Raw genomic sequence first — 21,802 nt, 5'->3', positions numbered from 1 at the left:
CATGTCCTCAAGAGCAATTAAATTATGTAACATATACTGTTACCAAAACGGGAGATTTTAGAAACCTTCCACTATGATCGAACAATTCACTGCTTAAAGATGACTTATAAAGTTAAGTTACCTCAACAATGCTGAAAACAGGTATTATTGCAGTGCCTTTTAGGGAGGTTAAGCCGTATTTAATCGGGAATTCCATTTAAACAAGTCACCACATTTCCAAGTCATTCTGTATGATCAAAGTTTCACCATAATGTATAATCACCTACAAAGTGGATTTTGACTGTAAAGAACATTGCACATGCAGAAATAGTGTGACTGGAGCCAGGTAAGCTTTAGTTTATCATTTTAAAGAATGTTAGAGCCAGAGGGACCATCAGATATCATCTGAGTCAATCCCCACCTTGTACAGTGGAGGAAATTTAGGCTCTGAGAAGTTAAACTGACCTCCCAAAGATATGAAGCTGACGTATGACTGATTTGCAGCCAGGACTGTTGTATCCCCAGTTGCTGACCTGGCCGTTGTCCCTCAGCTTAGTTCTCCAGAGCTGAGGTGTGGAGTCAAGCTGACTTGGGTTTGAATCGGTTTAGCTCTTGGATTTGCTAGTTGGGTGTGATCCTGGGCCCCCAGTGACATGTCCTGTCCTGTGAAGAAATATTACTTGGATATTAACTTAGAGGTACAGACACCAACAAGTATCCTGAGAAGGTAATTCCGTAAGACAGAACTGAGGGAGGAGGAGAGATGGAAAGCTCCTTAACCTCCTTCTGTAGGAAGGAGGCTGAGAAGAGGGAAGACCTCGGCAGGGGAGACCTTCCTGGGGTTTTTGCCTTCTCAACCTCTGGGCCTGAATGCCTGGTGGAACTGTGCTTTCCTTCTGCCTGTGTAACTGCCCTTCACCCCGGGGTCTGCGGGGATGGTGGCGGGGATGGCATTTGGATGTCGTTCCTTTCCAGTCCAAGTCTAAACATGCTGAGCGAGGTTTGTACTCCCAAGTGTCCTCGAGTTCTAGAGCCTAGTTGTGGGCTTTCCGTAATGTTGTTTGTACCTGGCTGAGTGTAGACCCCTGCCATCTAACGAGTGGTGTTAGGACTCACCTCGGAAGCTTTTATAGGAATGAAAAGAGATAATGTATTAAAGTGGGTAGTAATATAGCGTATTAAAGTGGGTAGCTGGCACACACTAGCCCCTTAACGAAAGTTGTATACAACCATTGTTATTCAGCGAGAACACAACGATGGATTTGACCTTGCTGTTCAAGAAACTTGACCACTGTTTGACTCAGACAAATTTCCCTTCATAAAGTGTATTAAAAATACAGGCTTTGGTGACAACACTAGACAACAGCGAAAAGTTGAGAAATTACGTCTTATATAGTTGGGACTCTGGCTATTCTTTCCTAAAGGGACAAGGAACGTAGTTGCATCTTACTTTTTTTTCAGGATCCAGCTCCTCATGCATCACGTCATAAAAAGTGTCAATGAGCAAATCATCAGACCACTTTGAGCCTGCGTTTCTTCCTCTTTAAAAATGAGGTTGATAATGATACCGGCTCACGAGGCGGCTGTGCAGCTCAAGTGAGAGAAGGTGTACACGAAGAGGCAAAAACATGGTCAGAGATGAACTCTGAAGAGTGGAAATCTTAAAGAGATTGTGTTACTCTTTTCCAGTTTTCATCTTGCTGCTACAAAAGGACACGTGGAATGCCTCAGGGTCATGGTTACACATGGCGTGGACGTGACAGCCCAGGACACTGCCGGTATGTGGTTTTTTTCTCTTACGTCCACAGGCCAGCAGGAGAGTAAGTATCACAAGGGTGACACATATTTATTGTGGAACATTTACAATGTACAGATAAGCGGAAGAAGAACAGAGAATCTCCTCCAGTGATTAGGATCTGACATGGTTTCATTATTCGTGCCTTTACCGGTGTTTTCATCTTATATGTGGTTAGTCAGCTAGAGACTATGTGCTTCTTATCCCCCATTTACAGATTTTATTTTCTAAGATTATATGTAGGGACCAAGAACTCTTCCCTAATTTTTGTTTTTATGAATCATGGTATGAGGTGATGAATGGAGTGAATTGTGTAGGCGCTCATTTTGTCAACTAGCTGAGTTGAGGTTCTGTGGACAGAAGCCAGGATCCTCAAGAGGACAAGCTATCCATGGTCTGCACCCCTAACTTGCTTGAGTGCATCTGAATCACCTGGGAGTTGGAGGGGAGAAAGGGAGGGAGAGAAAGGGGGAGAGGAAAGAATAAACAGCACGTGTGCTCATGTGCACACGCCTGTACATACACACACACAACCCCACACATGTATACCAAAGTGCTGCCTTCTGAAATTCAGATTCCACTGTCTGAACGTTTCCATCCAACCGATGTTCTGTAAAGCTCCCAGGTGATGCTAGTGTAACACCAATGTTGGTAAATGATGATCAAGGCAAATAGAAAAGGAAGCGTAGTCTTGTCTTTTATGAACATTGTTTTTGCAGGAAGGAGCCCCTGGGGTCTCCAGCCTGGGACTCTGCCCCTGTTGGCCACACTAAAAGATCAAAGCAACTACTGATGGATTTTCATTTCTATGTTGTACTTGAAAATCTTTGTCTTCTAATAGGCTTTTGTTGGTTTTTACTGGAATATAAAATCAGTCTATTCCATAGTCTTTATTTAGGCTTTTCATTAATCCATAATTGATCCCTTTCCCTTCCCTCAAAACACTGACACCTCAGAGTACTCATCTTGGGGGCAGATTTGTCAGTCAGGTATTGTGAAAATATAATTATTACTCAGAATATGACTGGAAAACTTGTGTTTCGGAAGTGTTTTCATGAAGTCTGGTGGCATTTAAAAAAAATAATCTCAGTGTTTGGGAATGTTTATTCTTTGAAAATAGATTTGTTTTTTTTTAGGACAGGCCAAGAACCACTGGAAGTCAAGTCAGGTAAATGAGGTGTCAATCTGGTAAAATCATTTTTGGTCAAAAATAGGGAGTGACTGAAGTAACAGAATGATTTTCCTGAGCAGTGCCACAGAAAGCTCCAAAAAAAGTATTTTGAGAAATGGAAATATTTGAGAAATATTTCAATACCGGTAGAAGAAAGCATGGTTTCCCTAAGTGACTACCTTGAAGGAAACACTAATTTATGTTACTAACTAAAGTCATCTTCAATCCCAAGACCCAGTTATTTTGTTTTTAAAGTTTATTGTTACTGCTTTTAAAGCTGTACCATATACACATAGAGCAGTATGAGTGGCTACAGTTTTCTTGATGAGACCTCTGTCCTCTTAAGTAGACAGGGTTTCTTCTCCAAGAAAATCATAATCTAAAAGAATTTGCTTAGAGTGAATAAATTTGAGCTGAAATACAGTTTTGTTTAACTGCATTTGATGTTAAAAAATAGATTAGACAGGAGTCTGATTATTTCCATCATAACCAAGCATTTCTCCCCCATATTTTTATTAAAGGGAGAAAAATGTTTCTTTAATACATGCTTATTGTAGAAAATTTGGGAAATACAGCAAACTACCAAGAAGATATCCAGTGCTTCTACTCCAAGAGGAAAAAAAATTTACTATTTTGCTATATTTCCTACCAGATTTTTCTGGCACATTTTTACATAGTTGAGATCACATGATATAATAAACGCTAAATCCTGCCTTAAAAAAAGAAAAAGACTACCTCTATCATTTCCTGCACTAAAAGCTCTTAAGAAGCATAGTTTTTTTGTGGCCATCTAACGCCATGGGGAGAGAGTTTGTGTTTACTCCCAGAGCCCTCACTCAGTTTCTGAGAGCCTGGGGAGTCGGGCAGTGAGACCTGGACACCCAGCGCAGTGCCCTCTTCCTTGCCAGCTGAGATGACAGTGCCCTCCAAGAAGCTGGGGGGGACCACGTCCCTGGTGGTCCAGTGGTTAAGACTCTGCACATCCATCGCAGGGGGCACGGGTTCAACCCCTGGTCTGGGAACTAAGATCCCACATGCCACAAGGCGTGGCCAAAAGAAAAAAGAAGCTGGAGGGGACACTGCAGACCCATCCTGGACGCTTCTCTGGGCTGGTTAGTGAGAACTGCCACAGTCCGTTTCTTTCAACTCTGATTGAAACTGGTAGAAGCCACAGCACATTATAGCCCCAGAACATTTTCCAGACACCCCATGAGTTAGAAACGGCTCAGAGCTGCCAGTCACTTCCCTTTCCCCTGACATTTTTAACAAGGAAGTCAGCGCTCTGGTCCTCAGGCTTATTGTTTTACTTCGGTCTGAGTGAGGCACTGACTTCTCGTGATTTCTTAAAATCATGCAAAGAGAACACAGGAACAAAAGAAGGAAAAGCAGCATGGATAAAAAGTGCACAGAAAGTCTGTTGTGTTATCTAGAACAACACCTCTCAAACTTTTCTGTTACAATGAACAAGTTAAACATGATGGCCTTTACTGCTCACATCCTTCCTGTTGGCTGTATCACCTACTCCCATCTCTCCCTCGCAAGAATGCATACCAGAGTCCAAGGGAAGGACGAGGACATGAGTCACTGTGCTCTAGCGGTCGTCATTAGCCCCAAGCAGTTGACGAATGAATGAACTAAATGACTCAGCTCTCACAGGTGCTGTCTTTTCAGTAAACCTACCTGAAGTATCGCCACATTATTGCTAAGATACAGTCATCGCCCGTCCCGACACCCAGCGAGAACTTGTACGAAAATCTGTTACCGTAAATCCAACTGCCCTATAGAGTTTCTGAAAAAACTTGCTTTCAAAATGTATCGTTACATCGACCCTTTTAATTCTTTTTATCCACAAAGTCTACAGGATGGTTAACTTGGTACGACTTCCTACTTTTTAAACTGGTGATTGGATTTAAGTTATAGAAGCAAAGAGTTTTTAACATGTTTCTTTTTTTTTAATCATCTATCCTTCCACATAAAATGCTTGGAAGTCTGATGAGAGACTCTTCATAAATGCTTTACAAAGTCTTGGGAGCAGAACACTGTCAGAAGATAAGGCTTTGGGTATAGGACCAGCACATCTCAATAATCATTTTTATTTATTTATTTTTAATAATTACTTTAGATGGCCTTGGAGGCTTAGGTGAGTTGACACGCGTGGGCCCAGCACACGTGACTGCTCACTGCGTTTGGTTCCTATTTTATGCTGATTATTGCTGCTTTATTCTCTTTTACACTTCAGGCTTTTGCAAAGGTTTCACATCTTTTAAAACAAACAAACAAACCAACAAACTGTGATCATCACTAAGCCAACTGCTCTCCTAGTACAAATCAGAAAAAGAAGCCCCCAAACCGGCAGAAGCTCATGACTCCTGTTGTTGGCTTGGGGGTCCCCCCATTCCTTATTGCCTGTTTGCCAAACCGTGCCATCGGCACATACATAGTGATCAGCTGGGAAGGTCCGCACCTAAGCTCATGGCCCTGACTCTGAACAGCACCTGCGTGTTTGTCCAGCTCCTCTCATTGCTTTGTTTGTTCTTGTTCTTCGCTGATGTAGGAAGTGGCATTTCTGTCTGTTTGTTTGGAAATCACTTCTCCCAGATTTCTAGACTTCTTTTGTTTTTTGTTTTGTTTTGTTTTCTTTTTTGAATGCCTGCACTTAGCACCCGGGAGGAGGATGAGATAGGATTAAACAGAAGGATTAAACAGAAGCATTAACAGGAGACTGAAGAAGACCAGAGAATCTTCTGTGTGTTATCCGTGCTTGTCTGAAGCATTAGCTTTCAGACTCCTGTTATTAGTGAGCGTGTGCATTTGACACAATGCGACCAGTGGCTCAAACAAGAGAAACTTTTCTCTCTCTCAGTTGACAGTCTCAAATCGGTATGACAGTTCAGCTCCACCCTGAGACCCACAGCCCTGGTGCTCCACCCTCCAGGGTGTTGCCTTGGTCCTAATGGCCCAGGATAGCTCCCCCCCCCCCCCCCCCCCCCCCGCCCCCGCCGTGAGTCTGCATCCCAGTAGCAGCGGGCAGAAGGGCAAGCCCCGCCCACAGGCGGCACACACGCAGATCTCACTGGACGCAGAGTGATCTGCAGCCACACCTGGCTTTAAGGGAAGCTGGGAATTCTGGGCAGCAAATTATCCAATTAAGAGAGAGTGTAGAAGGTTTTGCTGTAGACAGAGGTGGAAACAGATTGAAGGATGATGCTTGGTTTCTGTCACACTCCCATATCTTCAATTTTCCCTGATTCCTTTGCACACAAAACTTCTTTTCACATAGAAGAAGAGAGACTTAGGAAAGTGCAAACTGAAGTATGGGAATACCAGAATGGGCAGAGGTCTCAGGAGGGGTACACTTGAGAACTCTTACTCTTTTCTAGGGTTTCGGGTGCGCGTTTCGCTTTTGTTTGGATTTCCGGGTGGCCCTCCATTCCATTATGCCCCTAATCCCACTCACATGTGACACCATGTGAAGACACAAAAGGTAATATGCATCTTAAAATTCAGGCACTTGAGAGAATGGGTCATTTAAGCTGTAATTGCAAATTATAGCCCATTAAGTGTATTTTGTATTTTCATTTGGAATAAAGGCAAACCAAAACACAATGGTATGATTTATAGTCCTTATTTGCAGTTCACGCATGTGTATGAGATGTCAGGAGGGCCAGCTGTATACAGTGATCGGCATAACCTGGCCGTGAAAATATTTCAAGTGATACACACATACACACACGTGCAAAAAAACTTTTGATTCTGTATGAAACAATATGCAGATCTACTTTGTGGAGATTAAGGGATAATTTCAAAACTATTTAATAGTAAGAATGGTTATTAGAAATCTCTCCTCTCTTTCTGTGTGTGAACTGAATCACTTTGCTGTTCATCAGAAACTAACACAACATTGTAAATCAACTATACTTCAGTTAAAAAAGACAAAAATTTAAAAATTATTTTTTATTGAAGTATAGTTGGTTTACAATGTGGTTTGTTTTTTTAATATTTTATGTTGGAGCATAGTTGATTAACAATGTTGTGTTAGTTTCAGCCGTACAGCAAAGTGATTCAGTTATACATACACATATATCTATTCTTTTTAATAAATAAAATTTTTTAAAAAGAAATACATCTTTTATGCGCTGATCTCTCCCCTGGAACTATAAATATTATGCTTCAATGATTAAAAACTTGATGTAAAGGTAAGCATTTCTAAGAACAGTATTGTTTAAATATATTTAGTTATAAATAAGAACCAAATTAATTTGTACTTTTATTGTTTATAGTCAGCATTCTGAAACTCTGGTTCTTAAATAGATATTTTAAACCTTATCTAGTCAAGTATCATTTAATTCTCTTTCTAAATGTTTCCATATTAAAATCTGAGACCATAGTTTCTCAAACTTCAGCCTTTTGTTGCTTGATCGCCATGTCTTTGTGTCCTATGGCTTCATCGGTTTAAAAATTTGTCACCCACACTTGAAGTCTGTGTTCTCAGTCCCATAAGTAATTCCTCCACTATATGAGTGAGTGAGTGTCTGTTTCTGCAGTGATCTTAAATCATTGGATAAATGGTTATTGTCTGAGGTCACCTGCGGGGTGGAGTTCCATGGCTACAATGGCTGGGTCATCCTTCTTAGGCTCTTTCAGTAACAGGATTTGTAAACCATCTGAAATCGCCCATGACTCTTGACTTATAAATAGCACTGGTCTTTTCACTTACAGAGTTCTGCTGAGATGCACTTGAATTAGGGTTGCCCTGTTATTTTCCTATAGGGAAATTGCTTCCTGATGTTCCAGACAGATCCACAGCCGAGTGGGGGCCAGCGTTATCCACGGGCTGGTTACAGTGAGGTTCTGTCACGAGTGTATTCTCTCCAGAAAATTTTTCATTTGGAAAGAGAATTTTGTTTTCATGGTAGCAGTGAGAGACATCTCACTCCCGTGTAATGTTGTCCAGGGAATGATGCATCATTTGAATTTTGAGACTGTTTTAAGTGAAAAATTCTTTTGTGCTCCTGGTTAGGAACACAAAAGAATTTTGTTTCTCTGAAAACACAGCACTTACTTCCAGATATGACTAGAACACTTGGAGTGAAAATGAAAACCTGTTATTTATTTTATGATGAGTTGTTTAAATCTCCCTACCCTCTTGTCTTTGGAGAACTGTGCTTTTTTCCAGTGGGTGCTATTTATGTAGAAGAGCTTTTGTCCACAGGATAGACAAAGTTAATGCATCACATACATGACATAAACAGTCTTCTACTTACAATCAGGATGGTTTCCAAAAGTTCATCTGTAAGGCATTTGTTTAAAACACAGAATGTGCTTGTCCTTAGAAACACTGGCATAAATGATGGTTGAGGGCCAGGCTAACCCACCAAAATCTGTTTAATGTGTAATGTAACTGAACTCACTATTGTATGTTATACATCCTGAAAGGAGGGGGTCTCCTGCGGTGAAAGGAGGGGGTCTCCTGCGGTAAAAGGAGGAAGGGGAGGGGAAGATCTTTGTCTTCCTGCTTCTAAGGGTCTCATTCCCTCATTTCCTGATCTTCCTCATCCTCATCCATTTGGGAGGGGGCCAAGGGAGTCCTGCCTCAGTGTTCGACCCCCATCAATCAACTCCCCCTCACTCATACCCTTAAAATCTCTGTGTAGCTTCTCAGAAAAGAAGGAATCTGATCTTTTGACCTTATAGATGCTTTTGTGAAGCTCACTATGGTCCTAAGACTCTAATTTTAAATATGCTATCCTAGCCATATGATTCTCTAATAATTAGTGGATTTCTGGTCTGTGTTATAGGGTAAAGGTGAAGTCAGAAAGGAGAAATGGTATTTGGAGACTGGACCACCTTATAAAAGAAGTTGTTCCTCTAAGCCAGGAGTTCTCAGTTGGGGCTTATTCCCACCCACCCAGAGGATATTTGGCCATGGCTGGGGACATTTCTGATTGTCCCAACTGGACATGCAGTGGGTAGAGGCCTGAGATGCTACTCACCATCCTATAGTACCACCTTCCATAGCTTCAAATGTCCACAGCACTGAGGCTGAGAAACATGCTTTAAACCTGTTGCAAAGTGCGGGTTGCTTACAGGTGTTACATTGGGAGAATGTTGCTCAGACAGTTTACAAATGCAGCACTGAGGAGTTTCCTAGGTATACTGTGTTGGCTGGCAGTGCTAACATTGGTTCCCTGCCTCCAAATCCCCCTTCCCAGACACTTGTAATGGACCCACCCTCTAATTCAAATTAACAAGTGTGTATCGAGAGCCTGTTATGTGGCAGCAATGCTGTAGGCACTTGGGATACGGAGTTTAAATTCTAGTGGGGGAGGAAGAACATTTAACTATATAAGAGTGTGTGTGTGTGTGTGTGTGTGTGTGTGTGTGTGTGTAGGGAGAGAGAGGAGTGGGGTGGGAAGGGAGAGTTGAAGGTGCTAGGTGCTGCGAAGGGCCCAAAAATGAATCAGGGAGTAGGGATCAAAGGGGTAGGGGAGAAATTGGAATTTTAAGTGGTGAGGTCAGGAAAGGTCTCTTCCCGAAGACAGTGTTTCCGTGGCATCTGAGGTGAGGTAAGAGGACAAGCTGGGTGGTTATCCTAGAGGAGGAGGATCCAGGCAAGGCAAAGAGCAGTGTGCCAGGAGCCTGCTGGTCTGGTAGCCACGCCAAGGCTGCCCTAGGCCCCTCCTCCTAGGAGATCTACAGGCCTATTAGGCAGTGTGGGGGAGGGGCTGCGTGTGGCATTAGAATTTCCTGAAGTTATCTGACCACAGAAATGTCAGAGAGTCTCATGTTGGCGTCGTGTTCTTTGAAGGGAACCTGAAGAGATGCTGCTTTGATAGGGTGTTGTAATTTTATAACCCTTTTCCTTCTTCCACATGAGAATTTTGAATATCTGAACTCCAAGTGATTTCCACAAGGAGCTGGAGAACGTTTGGAGGAGAGAGAAACGAGAGGTGGAAGTGCGGTCTCGTGTGGGTGTTTGGTGTGCTCTCTGCTGGCTGGCTGGCTGCCTGTGCTGGGTTCCTGGCCTGTGGCAGTCGTGGCCTGGTGTGACTGTTGTGGATGCGGGCTGTCTGGTACCCATGCTGACAGCGGAAAGCAGAACTTCCGAGCTGCATGCTGCGAGGCCACCAATTAAGCTTCTAGCCCAGAGCTCAATTGTACCCCAAGAGAAAGCAGCTGGAGTGGACCCTGAATGTTCTCCAGCGGGCAGGATGCTCTGTGTTCTCCCCACTTTTGTCACGCGGAACTTTGCAGATAAGAAGTTGAGGCCTTACGCTCAAGAGTAACAATTCCGTCTTTGTTGCAGAACAATTATATTTCCTCATAGTTGTCTTAGAGATAAGAGATTTAAAATGTGTGGTCTTTTTCTTCCAATTTTTTTTTTTTTTAATCCATTTAGGACACAGTGCTTTGCACCTCGCAGCCAAGAACAGCCACCATGAATGCATCAAGAAGCTCCTTCAGGTAAAATGGAACAACTTAAAAATTATAAATGTGTCATTTTAAAAATCTGAAAGTAACCTTGTGTGTGAAAGAACAAACGCATACACACATAACTCCTTCAAATATTATCCCAGAAGCTGGGTTTCCTAAGAAGCTTCATTATTAAAGTTTCAGATAGCCAAGGAGAAGATTACTTCCATAGCAATCGCACTAGTAAAGAAGAGGATCCTAATAAAAATGTCGAGTGTCTTCCTGGGATCCAGCCCTTTTCTCCCCTTTATTCAGCTCTTTTTTTCTTATTGGAAAGACTTGTACCCTTTAAATAGTTAGTTAAAATAATTTTTTCCATGCTGTTGGAGAGCCTTACAATGTAGGATCTCCAATATCCTAGTATTTATTCTCTCTCAATCATTCGTAGAATACAGCTTTTCTTGAGAAGCAAAACTGCAACCACTGTTTCCTTGTATGTAACTTGATGAGCTTTTCGTTCTTAGCTTTCGTTCAAGTTTTTGGTTTTATTCTTCTTTATAGTTTTAAGTGAACTTGCTGGTTTGATAACCTTGCCAGGAAGTTTATAGCGATCAGTTAGGGTGACACCTTCTGTCTATCTTTAAAGATGCATATTTCATGAAATCCCAAGAGCAGTTTGTACAGTAACTCCCAGCTGTTGCCAGTCAGAATGCAAGCTGGCTGTTTTCAGGAACAGCACAGAGCAGTAAAATATGTGTTTGGAGTACTGTCTGTTCTGTTGAGCTGTTGTCTCAGCCTTCCTGAGCGCTGTTTGGGACCCAGCATCTTGCTTTAATTTGGCTCCGCAATTCTAATGCAGAAATGTGGGCGCATTCTTCGACTTGCCCTGCTCTGTTGATCACACAGCTTCTTGTCTTGCATTCCATGATGCAAGCTACCGCCAACGCCAAGAATGCTTAACCTTAACGGGTCTTTGAAGTGAAATTCAAGAAACACAGATCAACATCTGTGACGATGATGGCGGCGACAAGACTCCTCTCTGAAGGCAGTTGCAACAGACCTTTTCTCCTCTGCCTCCGCTGGGGCAGAGCACTCTAGATTAATGAAAATCTTTGACTTGCCCAGGTGCCCTGCCTCCACACCCATGGTCTTACCTGAAACTTTTTTTTAACTTATTTCCGTTTTAAATCTCCATTCCCATCCTGGCTTGGCTATCCAGACTTTGCATCTGATTTGAAGGAAGAATGAACTTGACAAGCTGGAAATCCTCATGGGCAAGGACCAGATATTCTAGCCTCTAATGTAATTTTATATCTGGTTATGCAAATGGATTGGTTTTTCTCTGGGATCTTTGAAGCCTTTAAACAGTTCCTTGTGCTATTCTAAAATTAGGCCAAAGCATGGTAAGGCGTAACGTGATCTCTATTCTTCTTACCACTGAAGGGCAGGCAAACGTTTCCAACATTGCCTGCTCTCCACAAACTGTCTGAATGCTCTTCTCCTTTTTGGATAGTTGTTAAAACTGGAGGCTTTGATGGCCTCCTAACGGGCTGCCTACCTCGGGTCCTCACCCCTGTGGTCACGGCTTCATACCTCACCTGGGCAACCCATGCCTTCCGTGACGGGACCACTGCCATCTCCTGCCGCCCCTCACCCTGCGCCCTCTGCGTTTTCCCCTCTCTCTCTGGCCTTTTGCCCTTATCATCTGTCTGCAGGAGAGACTTCCCTTCTCCAGTGGCTACCATTTCAAAGTTCTACCTCCTCGAGGCAATGAGCACAAGGAGAGCCTTGTGAGAGGCTTCAAATGAACTCTTCCCCTCCCCCGATAGCCCCCTACTCGCTCTTCTAGAACGTGGTCCCTGGGCACTGTGACTCTGTCAAGCAGGGAGTATTTACTCACGAACAGAGCAGCCCCTATCCTGCAGGAGCTTGCCATCCAGGAAACAAAGACACAAACACACATGACCAATTGCACAGCACTAAGAAGAAAACTAACAGAGTACCGTGAGAGGGGAGCGAGGGTGGATGTTCAGGAAGGCTCTGTGGAGGAGGTGATATTTAAGCTGAGAACTCAGTGGTGCAGAAAGCCAAGGGGAGAGTGTTCCAAGCAGACAGAACAGCAAGTACAAAAGGCCTGAGGCAGGAAAGGCACTAACTAGCCAGGGAGGAAAGAAAGCCAGTGAGGGGGCCTGGGGCAAGTGAGTGAGGAGGGGAAAGAAGGGCACAGGATGCATCCTTGTGTAACATGATGGGCAGATGGTGATTCCTCAGAGCACAGCCTGGAAGCGTGGAGGACTTTGAAGAGCAGCACTCACTTTTAGAATGTTACTTTTAGACATTCACTTTAGCTTCGTTTAGAAGATCACTCTATTTGTATAGAGAATTGACTAAAGAAGGAACAGGAGAACCGTGGGGACAGCCACGTGGCTGTCAAGGCTGTCCAGGTGAGCAGGCGCTGGTTTGGACCAGGTGGTGGTAATGGGGAAAGAGGGGAGAGGAGAGTCGATCGGGATGTGTTCTGGGGACAGAATTGACAGGACGGGCTGGGAGATTAGTTGTGGGAGGAGGAAGAGGAGGAGAAATCAAGGATGCCTTGGTGGTTTCTGGCTCCGGGGCTAGACGGATGATGGTGCTGCTGACGGAGGCAGGGAAGAGTGAGGAGGATCAGGCTGGGCATCAGGGAGGGGACCCCAGAAGTTGTGGCTGTGCTGCGTTTGAGGTGCCACGAGACGTCAGGCAGAAATGTGAAACAGACAGTGGGTTGTCAAGCCGGGGGCTCCGAGATGCCGTCTGCTGGGCACAGATGAGAACGTGGCTCTAGCCCAGCCTGTCTGGGTGTGGATGCCGGCTCTGCCACTTACGGTGACCCAGGGAAATGACTGACTTTTTGGTGCCTCAGTTTCCTCATCTGTAAATGGGGGGTAATAATAGTATCTGACTAGGGTTGTCCGGAGCCTTAAAACAATTCTTTGAATGGTGCCTGGCACATACTAATAACTAATACTCACACAATAGGGTTGTCATTGTTAAGATACCCTTTTGGGAAGCATTCACTTCTGGATGGGATTTCGAGCTACGGATGTGGACGAGATCACTGAGGGAGAGTGCTTTGAGAAGGAGCACCAAGGAGCCCCACGGTTTCACGTTTGGCTAAAGGGGAAGGGTGGCCAGAGCAGTGGCAGGAAAACCAGGATCCGATGGGCCAGGCAGGACTCCAGGAGCTGAGAGGAGGGAGTGTTTGGAGAAGAGGGAGTGGATTGCAGGTGAGAGGTTGATAAGAAGAGGACGAAAATGTGGATCGTCATTGGAAACACGAAGGTGGGTGGCGACTTGGATCAGGGCCATCGCCGTGGAGTCTTAAGGCAGGCACCCAACTGCAGTGGGTCCAGGAATGAATGGGAAATGAGGAAACATGGTTTGTGTAGGTCAGTTCATATCAGAAGGTTGGTTTTGTGATGGGGGTAGAGAATTAGGACAGGAAATGGGGGGAAAGGTGCGATCAAGCTGAGAAATCCTAGAGCGTGTTTGTTAGCTGGTGGGGATGATCTCTTGGGGACGGAGCTGATGCAAGAGAGTGGGGCGGTCAAAGCAGTGAAGAGGTGACAGCTCACCTGTGTCATAGTTACTTGGATGTGAGTCCCCCTCCCCATGAGGCCCCTGGCGCACAACAGTTGGGACTTATTCATGTTTATACGTTTCCTGGTAAGTTGCATCATACCTTGCCGGAAAAGGATGAACTGAATGGAACTGAATTGTATTATATGTATTTGTTGGTTTTTGTCTTGTAGTCTAAATGCCCAGCCGAAAGTATCGACAACTCTGGGAAAACAGCTTTACATTATGCAGGTAATTTTCATTCTCTTATTTGTCTTCCCCTGCCGTGAGAAATAAGAAGTTTTCATTTTCCGTATTGAAGCCATTAACCTTACCGTCATTGTTCCCGATGCCATTTTCTGTCTTCATTCTTAGACATCATTCCCATTTTCCTCAGTTTGCACGTTGTGTAGGGTTTTACCAAGTAATACAGCTAGAATGTGTCAGCTGCCTGTCAAACAGCTTGAAAAAATTGTCCTGGTTATTCTGTTTTAATTAATGTGAGTTTCTTGTTTAAGAGGTCTTCATTTGTCGATTTCAGGTAATGTATGATACGCATTTTTTTTACTTGGGGATCAAAGTCAATCAGTTTTATTAATCAACGTTTGGTTTTACTGTCTGTCACAAAATTTCAAGTGACAAAACATTGGTACTGAACTCTGGGATGATTAGATTTACAAATTTCTTTTAGTGCTCGTTGTGCAAAAGCGAAGTGCTGCGAAAAGCTAAACCGAAGGTTTGCCTCAAGGCAGCAACTGGCAGGCACTGGCTTTAGGTCTGGATGACACTGAAATAAAACAGTAACTTAAAGCACCCCTTACGTAACCACCCTGACATCATATCTCTTCAATGCGACTAAATAACATATGCAAACTGGGTAGAAGGTGACCTTTTCCTTTGTAGAAGTGTTTGTTGCCCTGGTTGTGAGAGTAGCTTTGTGATCGGCTGTGGTTTCTGTGTCTTCCTTCCCTCAGTGGCTCAGGGCTGCCTTCAAGCTGTGCAGGTTCTTTGTGAGCACAAAAGCCCCATAAACCTCAAGGATTTGGTAAGTACCAGGTGACCGTGAGAAGTGGAGATGAACACTGGTTTCTAGAGCACCGTGGGCTACTTCTGGGAGTCACAAAGACCTTAGAGACCCAAGCATTTGGCAAAAGTCTGTTGCTTTCCGACCTAGATCCTCTTGTGCAAAACAAATTTAAGTAGGATCCCCATTGGTCCTTAAACTGTGAATAAAACATTTTGCAGTCTGCACTTCCTGTATTTGTTTCTAAGGATAGACATGTGGCGTACTCCCAACCTAAATGTTAGTAAGGCTTAATTTCTTGATTTTTATAAATAAAATACAAGACTAAATAAAAGTTCTATTATTTTCTTTCTGCACCCCATGTATCACCTTATGTACTCCCAGATAGGATTTCCCAACTTAAAAGTCCACTTAGAGCCTATTTTGACCTTGCTGGGCTATTTTAAAGGTAAATTGACATGCCTATTGCTCGTGGTTACAGGGTTAAGTTTTCCTGCTGTAGCATGGGACTTGGCATGTGTAAGTTATACCTGATGGGGACATTGCGAAGTGAGCATTTAGAATCTATAAATAAATTCACACTCCCTGAATCGCAATACTTTATAACCAGGAAGTATAACTTCTCAGAGTTAATTTTCTAGAAATTCTGAAGTTAGACTTTGAGTGGATACTTAATCTTTAAGCAGCAATTGTATTTTTAAATATCCCCATGTTAAAATATTTGGATATATTGTAACTTATTTTTTTTCCTTTGTCTATTTGAATACATCCACCTTAAAATTACCATAGACTCCATTTTGGGGGTGTGTTCAAGGCAAGAAAAGAATAAAAGCCTCTCTTTATGGTTTGTATAATTTGAGTCAGGCCCCCTACTCACCCTAAGATTGTGGAAATTGTCACCTATAAATTCTCCTAGTATTTTTTTCATGCATTTTATACTGTAATGTTGAGTTCTTAACCCATTTTACATACTTTATATGAGTTGGGGATCTAATTTTTGTTCTAAAGGAATTGCCAACTGTTATAACATTAAACAAACCATTTTTTCCATCAGTCTCTATCTAGTCGTGTGTCAGTAATGGACAAATAAACTCTTATGTTTTGATACCTGGTAAGATTATGAAAGGGTATGCTTTCCTAGAAGACGATGGTGACATGGCAGGATGCTAGGATACGTGTAGTTCACTCAGAAGAAACTCCTTAGAGAGCAGTGGGACCTACTGATGCCATAGGAAAACAACCTTTCATTTCTCCAGAACCATGGAGAACCATTTGTCAGTAAACACGGTGTACTTGCCTCGAGCCTTTACATACTTTGTGTTCCACTCTCTCTCCCTCACGTCATCGCCAGACTGAGTGATAGTTGAGAGAACAAGCAGCATGAGAGGCTGACTCCTGAGGAAAAGCCTACAGTCAGTAGAATTCCATAAGAAGAGTTGTGTTAGGGTGTGATGTTGACCTGTTAGGGGGTGGACTATCTTGGTGGGTCAAGTATAAGACCAGCAGGACAAATCAGGAATAAATGTAGAAGGAATAAGGACCATTGCAGTTCTGGCATTTGGTGTCTAAGTTAAGATCTTAATCTGAATTTGTCTCCTAGGATGGGAATATTCCACTGCTTCTTGCAGTGCAAAATGGCCACAGTGAGGTCTGTCGCTTTCTCCTGGATCATGGAGCAGATGTAAATTCCAGAGACAAGAATGGAAGGTACCACAGAATTAGAAAGCATGTGAATTCAGTGATATCCACATTCTGAGAAGCTTTCAAAATATCACAGCTGCATTTTGGATCATTTTGTTTTAAAGTGGTTTTAACTTCTTTACTATTTTCTGCCTTTTTTGGATAATTAAGAATCTGTTTTGACTTAAAAAATAGTTTCCCCAGACCTCTGGGAGCGTCATTGCTGTGTCTGTGATGAGATTATTAAATGCTAAAATGAACAGACCATTTCCTTTGACTTTTCATGCAAAATAAAAGTAAACATATTGGTTGCTTTTTAAAAACAGTCTTAATGTTATAGGTTCTTTAAAAAACTTGATTTGAAAAAAAGACAAGATTTGTGCCAATCATATTAAATTCCATCATAGTTAGAAAATTATGTGTAGAAGATTATACCATGTTTTTTGACCTAATATTGTTGAATGTTTTGATTTAATCTGAAGTTTTATAAAACAGCTACCCAATTTTATTTTGATAGCATTCCATTTTGAATTTCCTGGAAGATTAAGTGTAGTACGGATTTAACTGCACTTAATCTTCTTTTCTCTGTTTTTACAACGAATGAAATGATTTCATAGCAAAAAGTTTTCACATTTTGTTAGTACTAATTTTTTGTCTCCTCGTTCTTTAGAACTGCTCTCATGCTGGCTTGTGAGATTGGCAGCTCTAACATCGTGGAAGCCTTAATTAAAAAGGGTGCAGACCTAAACCTTGTAGATTCTCTTGGACACAATGCCTTACATTATTCCAAACTCTCAGAAAATGCAGGAATTCAAAGCCTTCTATTATCAAAAATCTCTCAGGATGCTGGTATGTGAAAGAAAATAGCCAGTGTTGTTTTAAATTTATCCACTCCATTTTCCCCAAAGAATAAAGGAATTTGTGCAATATATTTTATTATTCTTTTAAATATATTCCTGGAGAAAAATGAAGTATTGAATATTGTGTATGTTGTGTGTATGGGTATGTGTGTGTGTATGTGTGTGTTTATGTTTATATACTCCCCACCCAAAGTGGGTATGCGTCACTATCGTTCTTATAGATTTTTTTTTCTCACTTTTCTTCTATAGATTTAAAGACACCAACAAAACCAAAGCAGGTATTTATCTTTGGGGGAGGAGATTCTTTTTCATCATTGCTGGTGGGAATTTGAACATGTTCTGATTAAACCACTCTGTAGTCCATTAAGAAGGTGATAAAGACTATACTGAAACTACTTAAGGAGTAAAATATCTTTGGAATAAATGATTCATTGTAAGGTGATAAATATTTTCTTAGTGATTTACCCTATTTTCAAAGCATGTAACTTTAAACTTGCTACTTATATATTCACCTTTTTCTGAAATGTACTAATATTTCCTACTGGTGTGAAAAGTTTTGATGTGATTTTTAACTCTGATAACAACAGTATTTTAACTGCTTGTCATATCACATGAATTATAGAACTCTACCCATAATATTAAATATGGATAAATGTTTAATGAAAATAAGAGATTTAGCATTTTCTTTCATTTTAAGTAGAGCTTTTCTAAAATGTCATTCATTTTACATAGATAGAAATTGAGATGTTTACCCTGTTACTTTGGAGTTTTTCCTAAAGACATAGTCACTATTGTTTATTAATGAGATATATATTTGACTATTTTATTTATATATACATCAAGGTGCCTGAAAAAAATTATCATAATCAGCAAATACTCTATACTGAATTTACTTTGTACTAATTGTGTTATTTATCCATAACCTTCAGAGATGAGGTTCCCCTTTTACCCCACATTTGCAGTCATTCTTTGCTATCTGCAGGGAATAACACAATCTGCAGACACTCAAGTGCCTTATGTAAAACAATGTGGTACTGTTGGCTCTCTGTATCTGTGATGCTGGGATATGCAGATGGTTGAATCTGTGGATATGGAGAGTCAACTGTACGTTCTTTGAGAAAAGGAATGGAAGTAATGAAAATATCAGGGAAATACCACTGCTTTGCATTAAGATGGAAGCTAGACTGTGAATGTATTCTGGGTTCTAAATTATGGTAAACAACTCCTCATCCTCTGCTTTCCCAGTTCTCCACACCAACGTAATCTGGTTTTGTCTTGTGTTTTTTATTTTCTTGCTTTAAAGCATGGGCTGCTAGAAGAAAACTTGGAGCATGCATATTACTTATTTTTATGTTGGTAGCAGATTTCAGATCTTGTTAAAGTAAGAGATGCATGAACTGTTGAGGTTTTTCTCATTTGTTTGATGAAGCTATTTACTCAGACTTTACTAACCTAACTAACCCACCTCCATTCTTTGGACTGTGATAAACTTTCAGCATGATCAAGTCTCTAAAATAAGCTCAGAGAGAAGTGGAACTCCAAAAAAACGCAAAGCTCCACCACCTCCTATCAGTCCTACTCAGGTAAAAATAAAAGAAAACCAACAATGAACAAACATTTAACAACAAAGCTATAATTTTGTCATTTTGTGTTTAGGCCAAAAAGAACTGTTGTAAAATTGACCCTTAAATGCACATTTAAAATTTTCTTTAGCGGTTAATTACAAATAGTGGTATAAAGAATTTTGATTATTAGCATGGAAATAATGTTGATTCTCATTTATTTCAAAACTGGAGGATTGAACGGTATCTTTTTTAAAAGCCTCAAAATTCTTAAAATCTATGACAGGAACTTTTTCCTCAAGATAATAAACTGAGTCTATTTTTAGAGCTCACATTAACAGCTCTGGTAAAGTGGAGGAGGATGTGTAGCTGGTGAGGCGTTAGTTGAAGTGAATTTTAGTCGGTTTATTAAACATTGTTAAAATATATTTGCCTTTCTCATTGCATTTAAGGTTGACTGATATTAAAAACAGCTTTCATTTCTGAGCTTATAGTGATTACTGAATAGAGGAGGAAGCTTGGATATCTGTGAAATGGTAAATAAAAACAGGCTAGGGTTTGTTATTAAAAGAATCATAGGCCATAAAAAGAATAACCCATATGAAATATTTGAGAGGAATATCTCATCCAATAAGCAATGTTAAATATGTTAGCACGTTCGTTAATAATATTCTCAATCTGCAATAGAAGTTTTATAGATTTTTAAAGTTAATTCTAGTGTATATAGGAGCAAAGTTCCTTAGTTAATTCTACTTGGCAAACTTTCAAAAAGTATTTGGGGTAGCTGAATTACACCGAAAATATGTTACCCTTGAATTAATTGAAACTGAGGATAATTACTGTTAGATTTATTTGCATTGGTTAAATAGGCTAATTCTTTGGCACTGGAGAAGAAAAGACTTAGAAGAAGGACTCTTTATGGATGGTTTTCATTTTGTTTTTTTAGTTGAGTGATGTGTCTTCCTCAAGATCAATAACTTCAACACCACTTTCAGGAAAGGAATCAGTGTTTTTTGCTGAACAACCCTTCAAGGTATTTCCTTTCTGTGTCCAACTTATTACTGAATTTTAAGATACATAATAGACTTGATTTAAGTTATACAATACTAGGCAAAACAGAATATTCTTCTCAGTCATGGGTTCAAACCTTTTCATCATAAAGCACCTTTTGATTATATTTCTTAGCATGGGCTCCATACAAAAAGACGAGAATGCATCAATCATATTTATGAACTAATATTTAATTTTCTCATTAAAAAAAGGACAAAGGTAAGACCTGGTAGCCAGTCATCTTACCAAATTGAGTTGATGTAATACCAATCAAAAAGAAAGAAATGGTTATTCTCTGATGTCTTACTAAGAAGTAATTGTATATTTTTAATGAAACATTTTACTGACTATAAAAGTAATACGTATTTATTTTGGAATTTTAGAAAATCCATTAGGTCTTATTCCACTTGATTTGTGGTTGGAAAGTATTTTAAGGAATGGGAGGATATTTCAATTTAATATTGTTTACTTAACAATCACTAGGAAATATACTTGGAAAGAAAGTAGAATTTATAATTGTTAAAATGAAATTTCAGTGGCATAATTGTATATTCATTTCTCCATCTAAGAATTACTAAAAATAAATTTTAACGTGGATGCACATTGATGTGAAAAGGATTCTATCAACCTGTCATTTCCCTTGCTTCAACTAGATTTTATTAAAATACAAGGCAAGGAAAGAAGTTATGATCTTATAATTCCCACCTAATATCTTCCAATATAATTATGGCTCAAAGGAGGCAATGCATTCCAAAGAGTAATATCACAAATTGTGTTTCTCAGAAATAGAGTGTAAAAAGACTTTTATTTCTTTTAAAAAAAATCACAAAAAGATAAAAAGGACACTATTTAGAAAAGCTAAAGTTTAAAAAGATTAAAAATGCCAGTTGTTGGTGATGATGTGGAAGAATTAGAACTCTCATACTCTGTTGGTGGGATGTAAAATGGTACGACTACTTTGGAAAACTGTTCAACAGTTTCTTGAAAAGTTTGACATACACCTAACATATGATCTAGCTGTTCACTTACAGATGTTTACACAAAAGAAATTAAAATATAGGTCTCAAAAAATCATATACACAAATGTTTATAGCATCTTTATTCAAATATCCCCAAACTAGAAACAATCCAGATGTCCTCCAGCAAGTGAATGGATAAAGATAATGAGATATATGCATATAAGGAAATATTACTCAACTGCAAAAGAGAATGAAGTGCTGGCCAAGCAGCATGATATGTGACTCTGAAAACCATCATGCTGAGTGTAAGAAGCCAGGCTCAAAGAAATTCATCCATTTATAGGAATTCTAGAAAATGCAAAAGGGAGAGTAGTGGCTGCCTGGGTATGGCAGGGATTGGTTGCGATGAGACGTGAGGAAACTTTTAGCGGTGATGGGAATATTCTGAATCTTGATTATAGTGGTGGTTCCTTGGGTGTGTATCTGTCAAAACTCCTCAAATTGTAAGCTTCCAATGGATGTAGTTTATTGTACCTTAATAGAGTTGAAAAATAAAAATAAGCATTTTTTTAAGTGAAAATACAGTTTTTGTTATGGTGAGCACTTGCCAAAAATGAGTCACTTTATTTTTAGCATTTGAGCCTTTACAAAAGTTCCTTTGCTGAAAAATTATCGCTCTTATCATGGTCTGTGGCTCATCTAGATAAAACAGTAA

At 40.6% G+C, this 21,802-nt stretch overlaps 1 protein-coding gene across 9 annotated transcripts in view; it reads left to right on the top strand.

Annotated features, from left to right (window-relative positions):
- RAI14 (retinoic acid induced 14) overlaps positions 1-21,802 on the top strand; it is a 154,382-nt gene that overhangs the window by 119,501 nt on the left and 13,079 nt on the right. For 7 of the 9 annotated variants that reach the window (XM_057709427.1, XM_057709420.1, XM_057709426.1 and 4 more), the window contains exons 4-12: positions 1,669-1,757; positions 10,345-10,409; positions 14,147-14,204; positions 14,927-14,997; positions 16,577-16,683; positions 17,327-17,505; positions 17,766-17,794; positions 19,013-19,099; positions 20,025-20,111. In XM_057709427.1, coding sequence (XP_057565410.1) covers positions 1,669-1,757; positions 10,345-10,409; positions 14,147-14,204; positions 14,927-14,997; positions 16,577-16,683; positions 17,327-17,505; positions 17,766-17,794; positions 19,013-19,099; positions 20,025-20,111 — 772 coding nt within the window. The remainder of the gene's footprint in view (positions 1-1,668; positions 1,758-10,344; positions 10,410-14,146; positions 14,205-14,926; positions 14,998-16,576; positions 16,684-17,326; positions 17,506-17,765; positions 17,795-19,012; positions 19,100-20,024; positions 20,112-21,802) is intronic. The other 2 variants (XM_057709429.1, XM_057709428.1) reach the window with 1 other exon arrangement.

Source organism: Hippopotamus amphibius, chromosome 15 (assembly GCF_030028045.1).
Source record: "Hippopotamus amphibius kiboko isolate mHipAmp2 chromosome 15, mHipAmp2.hap2, whole genome shotgun sequence".
Taxonomy (NCBI): Eukaryota; Metazoa; Chordata; class Mammalia; order Artiodactyla; family Hippopotamidae; genus Hippopotamus; species Hippopotamus amphibius.
The sequence above is the reverse complement of the archived record's forward strand: the minus strand, read 5'-3'. Positions and strand labels throughout refer to the sequence as shown.